At 46.5% G+C, this 11,625-nt stretch overlaps 1 protein-coding gene across 1 annotated transcript; it reads left to right on the top strand.

The window, feature by feature from the left end:
* The first annotated feature begins 8,959 nt into the window (after positions 1–8,959).
* On the top strand, positions 8,960–11,349 carry LOC123923778 (glucan endo-1,3-beta-glucosidase 12-like). The gene is made up of 3 exons (XM_045976513.1): positions 8,960–9,172; positions 9,331–10,671; positions 11,130–11,349. The coding sequence occupies exons 1-3, from the start codon at positions 9,115–9,117 to the stop codon at positions 11,162–11,164; spliced, it is 1,434 nt and encodes a 477-aa protein (XP_045832469.1). The 5' UTR covers positions 8,960–9,114; the 3' UTR covers positions 11,165–11,349.
* The last annotated feature ends 276 nt before the right edge of the window (positions 11,350–11,625 follow it).

The raw sequence follows: 11,625 nt of genomic DNA on the forward strand, positions 1-11,625 counted from the left end.
AAGGCCAAGCAGGATGAGAAGGCGAGCAGGTCTGGCTGAGGAAAAAAGAAAGTTGTTACCAGGGCTTCCCAGGAAGTGAGACCGGGGACCCCCTCCGTGCAGGTTATTGGGACCTCGGCGGGCACCCCATCCTCAGCTCCCCGGCCTCCTCCAGCAAAGAGGATAAGAGAAGAAGATTCCCCGGCTGAGGAGGCGGGCATGGGAGGATGCAGGAATTTTCCAGTTCCTCGGTGCTTTACCGTGGATAGATTTTTTGAGAAGTATCCTCCGGAGGTCTTTGAAACTGAACGGGCTGCTATTCTTGACCAGGAACCAGAGGTTCGCCGGCAGCAGCATGCTCGTGACATGGCTGCTATGGTGCGAATGGTCTCGAGCAGCCTTGTCCTTGGTGACGAGCGAGAAACGTTAGTCAAGCAGCTGGACACTGCCCGGACCAAGCACGAGCGGGCCAAAGGTCGGATCAACCAGCTCGAACTTGTTGTGGATGACCTCAGGGAGAAGCAAAAACATTGGGGTGACCAGCTGGACGAGCACCGCAAACGGGGAGAGGAATTGGATGCTGCTCGGGCTCAAATTGAAAGGCTCACTGCTGCTATGGCGCCGGGCGAAGACGAGCACAAGGCTGCTGAGGGGTTAACCACCCGGGCAGACTTGGTCAAGGTGATTGCCCAACTGTCTCATGATTTTGTGGAGGGCACCGAGTACGCCTTTGAGAATGCCGTGCAGCAAATGAAGTGCCTTAATCCTGAGGTGGAGTTGGTGACCCGGGGAATGCATGTCAACGGGCAGGTCCAGGATGGCCAGATTGTCATCCCGGCTGGTCTGGCCGACTCTGATGAAGAAGAGGATGATGTTAACGTGGCATTCGAGGAGGGTCAAGAAGACGAGCAAGGTGACGGGCATGAGCAGGATGATAGGGACGAGGAGTAGATGTCCCCGGCCTTTCTTTTGTAATTTATTTTGTCTTTTTGAATTTTGGGGCCTTTGAGCCATGGTTTGTATTTTGGAACAAGTGGGCTTTTGTCCCTGTATGATTCTTATGGCAATTCCGGGCAGGTGCCCGTTTTATTTATCTATGCTCGTTTATAACTGCTCGTCTATATCTGCTATGTATGTTTACATTTTCTGCTCGCGTGTATGTTTCCTCCTTTTTTAACTTAGAAAATTTTACAAAACTTTCGTTGTTTATAATTCCGACCGGGGAGCTTCCCCGTCTTTTTAACTTAGAAAATTTTTGAGAAATTTCGTTGTTTGAAATTCCAACCGGGGAGCCTCCCCGTCTAATAACTTAGAACATTTTTTGACGGAATTTCATTGTTTAAAATTCCAGCCGGGGAGGTCTGGTCCCTACTTTTAACTTAACGAAATTTTATGCTAATTTCATGTTCAAAATCTGAGCCGGGGAGCTTATCCCCATTTTTAACTTAACGAAATTTGTTGTTTAAACTTCGTGCCGGGGAGCTTATTTCCCCGTTATTGAGGTGCTCGTCTGGGCATGCTGGTATGCTCACTCGAGCAAGTTGGTGTGCTAAGTTTTGCCTGTTTTGTATACTTATCATATTTTTGCATGTATGAATGCTGTGCTCGTTGTTATTTTGCCGGGGGGTTTCCCCTGCTTGGTATTGAGCATGTTTTATTGAGGGTAGTCTCCTCTGTTTTGACTTAAACAGTTTGGGGAACTGTATAAGCACTTAGAGTTGTTTCTAAGTTACGCGAATACAAGCACGCTAGTGTACCCTTCTTCGCAACCTGAACCTCCCATCGCGAGCTGGGTGCTAGGTCGTGGCACGGGGACGATGGGCTCGTTTCAAGAGTTATCCTCGTCTAGCAGGAGTTCCATTTCCCTTCTGGTGAATTAGTTCCCCTGCTATGGTTTTAGATGAGCACGTGTGCCATGGTGCCCTCCGTTGTTTAAGGTGCTCGATTCGTTGTGTTCTGAAGTGCGAGCAGCCTTTTAGTGTGGCAATAACTTAGCTGTAATATTGTTTCAATTTCTGGGCATTCCAGGGTCGAGGAAGTTTCTTCCCTCGAAGGTCCTCGAGATAGTATGCACCATTTTCTGTTTTGTCAATGACGCGGTATGGTCCTTCCCAATTGGGTGCAAGTTTGCCATCCTGGGAGTCTGCATTGCGTCTTAGGACGAGGCTGCCCACCTCGAATTCTCTTTTGATGACTTTGGTGTCATGACGGGCAGCTATTTTCTGCTTCAGGGTGGCTTCCTTTAAAGAAGCTCCTGTTCGAATTTCTTCGACGAGGTCAAGCTCCTCTCGAAGTGCTTCGTCATTTTGCTCCTCGTCAAGAGGCTGCTCAGTCCGACGAGATGGTTCCCCAATCTCTACGGGGATAACTGCCTCCGTTCCGTATACCATTCGGAAGGGGGTTTCTCCAGTTGTGGAGTGTGGGGTTGTTCGATAGGCCCAGAGTACATTGTCAAGCTCTTCGACCCATTTCTTTTTGTTCTGGTCAAGTCTTCTTCGTAACCCTCTCAGGATTACTTTGTTGGCTGCTTCAGCCTGCCCGTTGGTTTGGGGGTGCTCGACCGATGTGAAGTGCTGCTTGGTGCCCAGGGCAACAAGGAATGCTTGAAAATCTTTGTCTGTAAACTGTGTTCCATTGTCTGTGACTACCACCTGTGGTATTCCGAATCTAGCTAGCACATTTCTTTTGAAGAAGCGCAGGACTCTGAGTGATGTGATGTCGGAGAGGGGTTCGGCTTCCACCCACTTTGTGAAGTAGTCCACTGCTACTATTAGGTAGCGATTTTGATAAAGTCCTTTGGTAAAAGGTCCAAGTAAGTCCATGCCCCACCAGGCGAAGGGCCAGGGGGAAGATAAAGATTTTAGTTCTCGAGGGGGGGCTAAGTGCATATCCCCATGCCTTTGGCATTTGTCACATTTTTTAACGTGGTCTTTGGCGTCCTGTTGCATAGTAGGCCAGTAGTACCCTGCTCGTAGAGCTTTCCTGGCAAGTGACCTTCCTCCCAGGTGTTGGGCGTTAATGCCCTCATGGACCTCGCGCAGGATGTAATCTGCTGTGTCCTCGTCCACACATTTTAGGAGAGGAATGGAAAATCCTCTCCTGTATAGTTTCCCATCAAGGATGACATAGGAGCAGGCTCTTCGTCTGACTACAGCTGCTTGTTTCTGGTCGTCAGGGAGAGTTCCGTGCTCGAGGAAGTTGTATACTGGGGTCATCCAGCAGTCTTTGTCGCCAATGACGTTTATGTCCACACCCTTGCTTGGTTTTTCTATGCTTGGACGAGGGAGTATCTCTTGGATGACAGATTTGTTTCCGCCCTTCCTTTTTGTGCTTGCCAGCTTGGACAGGATATCTGCCCTTTTGTTATGTTCGCGGGGAACATGTAATATTTCAACAGAGTTGAACTTGGTGATTTTTTCCTTGACCAGCACTAGGTATTCAGAGAGGTTATCATTCTTGGTCTGATACTCTCCTAGTACCTGTGAGGCGACTAGTTGCGAATCTGTGTAGATTTTTATCTCCTTGGCCTGCAGATCCTCGGCCAAACGTAGTCCAGCGAGGAATGCTTCATATTCTGCTTGGTTGTTTGAAGTCGGGAAGGATAGTGCTAGGGACACCTCGATTAGTAAGCCGTTCTCATTTTCAAGAATGATACCAGCACCTGCTCCTGTGGCGCTTGATGCTCCGTCCACAAAGATTGTCCATTTATCTGCTCCGTCTACTGTAGGGGAGGAGCTCGTCATCTCTGCGACGAAGTCAGCTAGGACTTGGGCCTTTAGAGCTTTTCTGCTCTCGTAACGAATGTCGAATTCCGAGAGTTCGAGGGACCATTTGAGCATCCTGCCCGCCATATCTGGTCGGCCAAGCAAGGATTTGATTGGTTGGTCTGTTCGGACCACAATTGTATGGGCCAAGAAATAATGTCTTAGTCTCCTCGCAGCATAAACTAGTGCAAGGGCTATTTTTTCAATTTGTTGGTACCTTAGTTCAGGACCCTGCAAGGCTTTGCTTGTAAAGTATACTGGTTTCTGCCCTTCGTTTGTCTCACGAATAAGAGCTGCACTTACAGCCTCCGAGGCGACGGAAAGGTACAGGTATAATACCTCCTCGTCACTTGGTCGTGAAAGGACAGGTGGCTCTGATAAGGCCTTTTTCAGATGTTGGAGAGCTTGCTCGCATTCATCTGTCCATTCGAAGACTGCTTCTTTCTTTAGTAGTTTGAAAAAGGGAAGTGCATGTTGTGCTGATTTGGATACAAATCTGGAAAGCGATGTTAGCATTCCATTAAGAGTTTGTATGGACTTCTTATCGCTCGGAGTGGGGAGCTCGGCAAAAGCTCTGCACTTGTCAGGGTTGGCTTCAATTCCTCGCTCGGTTAGGTAAAATCCCAGGAATTTACCTGCTCGGACCCCGAAGGTGCACTTTTCTGGGTTGAATCTCATGTTGTGCTTCCTGGCCTGCTCGAACACCTTTCGAAGGTGCAGGACATGGTCGAGTTCCTCGGGGGATTTTACGATCATGTCGTCCATGTATACCTCGAGCATGTCTCCTATTTGTCCTCGGAAGACTTTGTTCATCATTCGCTGGTATGTAGCTCCTGCATTTTTGAGACCAAAGGGCATTACTTTGTAGTAATAGTTGCCCGAGTCGGTCATGAAAGCTGTTTTTTCTCTATCTGCTACTGCCATTGGAATTTGGTTATAACCTGAATAAGCATCCATAAAAGACAATAATTTAAAGCCAGAAGAATTATCAACAAGTCTATCAATGCAAGGTAAGGGATAAGAGTCTTTAGGGCAAGCCCTGTTAAGATCGGTATAGTCGCAACACATCCTCCACTTTCCATTAGATTTTTTGACGAGTACAACGTTGGACAGCCAGGTTGTATACCTGGCCTCCGAAATAAAATTTGCCTCTAAGAGGTCTTTTACACATTTTTCTGCAGCCTCCGATTTCTCGGGAGACTGCCTACGCCTACGTTGAACTACGGGAAGTGCAGCGGGGTCGATGGTCAGCTGGTGACATGCTACGTTGGGGTCCAAGCCAGGCATCTCGGAAGCGTGCCATGCAAACAGATCTGCGTTTTCTTTCAAGCAGGCCTCAAGTTGCTTCCTTGCAAGCTCGGGGAGCCCAGTCCCAATTTTCACTGCCCTGTTCGGGTCTTCTCCGAAGGGCATCAGCTCAAACTCTCCATCCGGCACTGGACGACGGTGCTCTTGGCTCGCCTCGTCGTCCTCCTTCATCTCCTTGCGGAGCTTCTTTTCATCCTTGCTCTCCTGCTTAGAAAAGCGGCTGTCGAGGTCAATAGAGCTGATTTCTGGCAAGGGCAGTGAAGCTGCTGCCTTGGACTTCTTTGGTTCGGGGAGCTGCCCGATGTACTCGTTTCCCTTGGAGGAGGCATTGAAGACTCTCCTTGCTGCTTCAATGTCTCCATGTAAGGTTGCAACTTGGCCTTTATGCGTGTAGTACTTCATTTTGAGATGGGCGGTTGATGGGACAGCCATTAAGTCAGCAATGGCTGTCCGGCCCAGGATGCATTGGTAGAGAGACGGGCAGTCCACTACCAGGAATTTCACCTTGATTGTTTTTGCAGTTTCTTCGGAGCCAACGGTGACTAGCAAGTCTACGTAGCCCCATGGCTTGGATGTTGCCCCATTGAATCCAGAAAGATCGGATCCAAAATAGGGAGTGAGGTAGGTTTCATCCAATTGCAGAGTTTTAAAGAGTTGGGAGTACATGATGTCGCAGGAGCTTCCCTGGTCGACCAGTACCCTGCGGACGTCCATGTTTGCCATGTCCGCTCTGATGAGCAGGGGTATCTGGGAGTTTGCAGCTCCTCCGGGCAGCTCTTCCATATAGAAAGATATGGGCCTTGACTGCCCTTTTGGTTTGTCTAAGGTTGCACTCATGTTAGAGGAGCCATCCAGTAATTCTTCAAATTTCCTTTTGATTGATCCCACAGACTGTTTATCAAAACCTCCACCAGAGATAACCATAGCGTGGGCAAGTGCGTCCCATTTGCTCAGCGTAGGGGCAACATAGGTATCGTCCAAGTAGTCAGGGACGAAGAAGTCTTCAGTTCTGGAGATGGCAAGGGCAACTGGCTTGTGCCCGGATCGTTCTGGTGCAGCTTCTTCAGTGTTGCTGGTCTCAGCAGCTTCTGCCCGGGGAGCATTGCTCCTCTTCACATATTGTTTCATTTGCCCATTTCTGATCAAAATTTCTATGGCATCTTTCAGTTGGATGCAGTCGTCAGTCAGATGGCCGTAACCTTTGTGGTACTTGCAGTACCTGCTCTTGTCTTGGCCAGGCTTCGTGGGTTGTTGTCTTGGAAATTTAATTCCTGCTTTGGTGAACTCAGCTGAGTTGCACTCTTTCCAAATTTCTTCCTGGGTTCTGTTAAGGGGAGTATAGTTGCTGAACGTGCTAGGAGGTCCACGGGGTTCCCTAGGCCTTTCGCCTCTTCGTCTTCCTCCTCCCCGGCTGGGCTGTTCAGCATTTGAGCGAGGAGCAGGTTGACTGTTTCCTGCTCGCCCATAGCGGGCAGCATCTGCAGCTTGTTGCTCTTCATATTGGATGTATGGTTGAGATTTGAGGAGGAGGTCGCTAAAGGTGCGTGGTTTTTCGATTCCAACGGCTTTTGCAAAGTCGGTATTCGGTCTGAGGCCCCTTTGGAGCAGGTATTTCTTCATATCATCCGTTGTTTCTACCTGGACGGCCTCTTTGTTGAACCTCTCTATAAAACTACGGAGAGATTCATTATCACCTTGGAAGATGGCGTCCAGGACTGCCTCGGTCTTTGGCTGCTTGCGGGAAGCAGTGAAGTGTCTGCGGAACTGGTCGGAGAGGTCCATCCATGAGACAATGGAACGAGGAGGTAGGCTGTGATACCAGGCCATAGCTCCCTTCCTGAGGGTAGTTGGGAAAATTCTGCATCTTATAGCTCCGCTGACCCTTAAGAAGTTCAGGGTAGCGTTGATTGAAGCAATGTGTTCATCTGGGTCTGTGAGTCCATCGTAGGCTGGGAGAGCAGGTGGTCGCTCGAATCCCTTTGGCACAGGTGCTTGGAGAATGTCATGGGACAAGGGGCAGCGAGGATCCTCCTCGTCACTCTCATGTGAGTTTAGGGGAGGTGAGTCCTCACGATCAGGAGTTGGGCTCCTGGAGAATTGGCTGCGAGGAGGTGTTCGGTCCACCGTTTTTCCTTTCTTCATAATAGGAGAAGATATACCCTCGCGGGGAGGGGAGACATGGTCTCTTTTCTTGCTAGGCTGCTCAATCCTCTCAAGTGCAGGTCGTCGTTGTCTGACAACCTCTTGACGAGGAGGGGATTGAGAAGCAGGAGTTCTCCTCGGAGGAGAGTTGTTCCTTGAAAATCGCTGCTTCCTCTCCAAGCGATCAAGTCTTGCGTTCTGCTCGTCCATGCGGCGATTCTGGCCTTGGAGAGCTTCAGTGGTTTGCTTCAGGGCAGCTATGAGCGAAGCAAGCTCAGCGTTGGTAACTGAGGCAGCGGACAAATCGGTCTCTGCTGATTTGCCCTGCTCGGACTGGGGGCGCTTCCGAGCCTGTTTCTCAGTCAGGACGACCAGGTCGCCGTCCTCAGAAGTCCAGGAAATTTCCTGCCCGTCTCTTGGGTCAGACTCGGGGAGGGCCTGGTGGTCAGGGATGAGAGCAGGAGACAGGCGGGGAGAAGCGGGAGGAGCAGCGTCCTCAATGTCATTGTTGAAATGAGATGAACTGGCCATGATGGAAATGTGAATGATTGGTTTTGTTCTTTGGTTTACTTGCTCGAAACAAAGAAGGGGAGAACTCAGATCCCCACAGTCGGCGCCACTGATCTTAACTGTTGATCAGAACAGGTAGAAGGCCAGCTGGAAGTCCGTTGAGCAGGTGATAGGCAGCAATCCGAGCAGATGGTCCACGGAGGGGGGGGTTGTACCTGCAGGTGCTCCGATGCCAAAGTCAGACAAGGAATATAGAGAGCAAAGAGGTACTTAGAGAGAAGTTAGAGAGAGAGAGTAATTGTAATAATGAATAGTGTCTACCTTGCTCTCCCAAGAGGGAGAGTATTTATAGCCCCCAGCTCTGGGCCAAAGGTCCTCTTAGTGGGCTGGACTAGCCAAGGCCCATTAAGAGGGACTGCCAAGATATCACCCTTAGATGGTGGGTAGAGTAGTAATTTTACCCTATCTTGGTGGAGAGGTTGTGCCATGCTGACATGGAGGTGATTGGGCAAGCCATGTGGACTTTGTGAGGGTCTAGGTGGACTAGCATTAGTCTAGTCCAGAACAACTAGCAATTATTATCACTCCATATATATCTTTTTTCCCTTCGTGTGATTAACTTCATAGATCCATTATCATTGTATGATAAACAAAAGGACTGGGGGACCTGGATTTGGTAAACTCAACCGTAAGTACAGTCATGAAGTCACTAGATATAAATCGTATAATCTTGATCGAACAGTTCAGATATCAACTCAAAATTTTATACTAAAAAATAAAATAATCTTAAAATATAAACCGTCAAATCAAGATGAGACGGTTTATTGTCCTTGACGGCATATAATCCCATTCCTAAACAAAACTATAAGTAGAACAAGTAACTACATATAAGACTCACTAGATCAATAACATCATTATTGATACATCACCACATTGCAAGTAGATCTGCATCTACTTCTATAACAATAACAACTTTTAGTTGAAAAATTCACACACCAAAAATGCCTTGACACACGTTCATCCCACTCAAAAAAATCATTGACACACACATGACATAAAATACTCCCATAACCATTCCCGGCAATCAAGTTGCTCATGCCAGCCGACTCATTCTTTCATAAACACGAGGTGTGGTCCTATTATTACTCGTCCTTTTGTTTTCTTGCAGTAACAAATAAACACATAGTGGGTCCCAATCTCATCTCTCAATTACCCTTTTACCCCCACCATTCCTCAATCCCCTCAACGCATCGATCTTAGTTACACCACTCCCACACACTCCTCACGTCACTCCCACTTGCTCCACAACCAAAAAACACATTCATTCATTCTCCTACATATCAACACCACCACATAACCAACATTTCCTCACCAAAAATACCCTCTGTTTCTCTCCACAGAAACAGAAAAAATGCATCCCTTCACCCTCTCCCTCATCTTCCTCTCCTTCACCCTCCTCACTCTCACAGGTAATGCTCCTCTCTCTCTCTCTCATTCTTGTATTCCTTTCTATTTTTTCAATATTAACTTGTACCACTTTGTTAAACTAAGAGTCGTGTACTCTACCAACTGAGCTAGACGGACTTGTCATGTTTCTAATTCTACATTGTCTCTATTATTTTTGCAGATGGAGGTTCAATTGGAGTAAACTATGGACGCATAGCAAACAATCTACCATCAGCAACAAAAGTAGTTCATCTTCTCAAATCACAAGGCTTAGACCGTGTCAAAGTCTACGACACAGACCCATCAGTACTCCGAGCACTCTCCGGTTCCAAAATCAAAGTCACAGTCGATCTACCAAACCAACAACTCTTCGCAGCAGCAAAAGCACCATCTTTTGCACTCTCATGGGTCGAACGAAACGTCGTCGCTTACTACCCACACACCCAAATCGAAGCCATTGCTGTTGGTAACGAAGTTTTTGTAGACCCAAATAACTCAACAAAATACCTCGTACCCGCCATGAAAAACATCTACAGAGCTCTTCAAAAACACAATCTACACTCAGATATCAAGGTTTCTTCCCCCATTGCTCTTTCTGCTCTTGGTAGCTCTTACCCTGCTTCATCCGGGTCATTCCGACCCGAATTAATCAAACCCGTTTTTCAACCCATGCTTGATTTTCTCCGTGAAACCGGTTCTTACCTTATGGTTAACGTTTACCCGTTTTTTGCGTATGAGTCAAATGCTGACGTCATTTCACTTGACTATGCTTTATTTAGAGAAAACCCGGGTCAGGTTGATTCGGGTAACGGGTTAAGATACTTGAATCTTTTCGACGCTCAAATCGACGCTGTTTTCGCAGCTCTTTCTGCTTTGAAATATGATGATATAAACGTCGTCGTTTCGGAAACAGGTTGGCCTTCAAAAGGTGATAGTAATGAAGTGGGTGCGAGTGTTGAGAATGCAGCTGCTTACAATGGTAATCTCGTCCGTAAGATCTTGACTGGTAGTGGGACCCCACTTAGGCCCAAAGCAGATCTCACCGTTTATTTATTCGCGCTTTTTAATGAAAATCAAAAGCCTGGGCCCACTTCAGAGAGAAACTTCGGGCTTTTTTACCCTAATGAAGAAAAAGTTTACAACGTTCCTTTAACCGTGGAGGCTCTTAAAAATTACCATGACAACCCCTCACCAGTTGCACCGGTTTCCGGTAATACAAACCAGCCTACACCGGCGGTTGGCGGTAGTGGAAGCGGTGGTGTTTCTAAGAGTACTACCGGGAACACGTGGTGTGTTGCGAATCCTTATGCTGATAAAAATAAGCTACAAGATGCTTTAGATTTTGCTTGTGGTGAAGGAGGTGCTGATTGTCATTCGATTCAACCTAATGCCACATGTTATGATCCTAATACATTAGTTGCGCATGCTTCTTTCGCGTTCAACAGTTACTATCAGAAGCAAGCACGTGCTGGTGGAAGTTGCTATTTCGGTGGCACGTCGTATGTGGTCACTCAAGAGCCTAGTGAGTATTCTAAAAAATCTCTTTCTCATTGTTTTTTCTTAGACTCTAAAATATTGCGTAGTTTAGTTTAGATTTGCTAACATGAGCTGGGTAGTACTAGTCTAGTAGATATGGTATGCACGTGATTTAGGGTTAATTTGAAGAGGGAATCTTGTATGATAGTGACGTGGCATAGCTTTATTGGGTAGAGTGTATTATTTTTGGAGCATATTGTATAATTATAGGTGGTACAATAGTGTTTACTAGTACATTGATAGCTGGAAAAATGACTTTTATTATTACAAAGGGACAAAGGTAATTGTAATTGTTGGATTGGAATTTAGCAAGTAGTACTACCCAAAACTAAAAAGGGTCAATTAGTCAAAGATTGGGCTGTGTGTCGCATTGGATTCTAATTCTACCTGGTCAGTGTCACATTGTTTAATGATTTATTTATGAGTGAGTTAATTTTTGTGCAGAGTATGGTAACTGTGAATTTCCAACTGGATACTAAAAGGTGAAGAGAAGGCTAACATAGGGAGCAGATGGCTGATTTTGCATTGTGTAAAGTTTATCATTAAGGTGGTGGTGACATGGGTGAAAAATATTTGAAGATTTTTTTTGGGGTTGTGGATTGCATTAGTTTTAGTTGTTAGTATTATTATTATTATTATCAATTAAAATAATATATTTATTTGACTTTGTCATTCAGTTGGTGGAAGTTGGTTAGCTAAATTTACTTTTAGGGCCCGTTTGGTGCACAGGATAAGAGACAAGATAGGATAACTGTATCATATCCTGCCGCAATCCAGTGTTTGGTGATATAGCAGGATATGATAAGTTAATCCTGAAGCTTATCCTATCCTGTCTCTCTAGTTATAATTCTTATCCTGAATTTGAGCTGGGTTACCAGCAGGATAGGATAAGAAGAAAAAAAAATTACTGATTTATTTTATAAAATATATTTAAAATACA

The sequence above is a fragment of the Trifolium pratense genome, linkage group LG4 (assembly GCF_020283565.1).
Source record: "Trifolium pratense cultivar HEN17-A07 linkage group LG4, ARS_RC_1.1, whole genome shotgun sequence".
NCBI classification, from domain to species: Eukaryota; Viridiplantae; Streptophyta; class Magnoliopsida; order Fabales; family Fabaceae; genus Trifolium; species Trifolium pratense.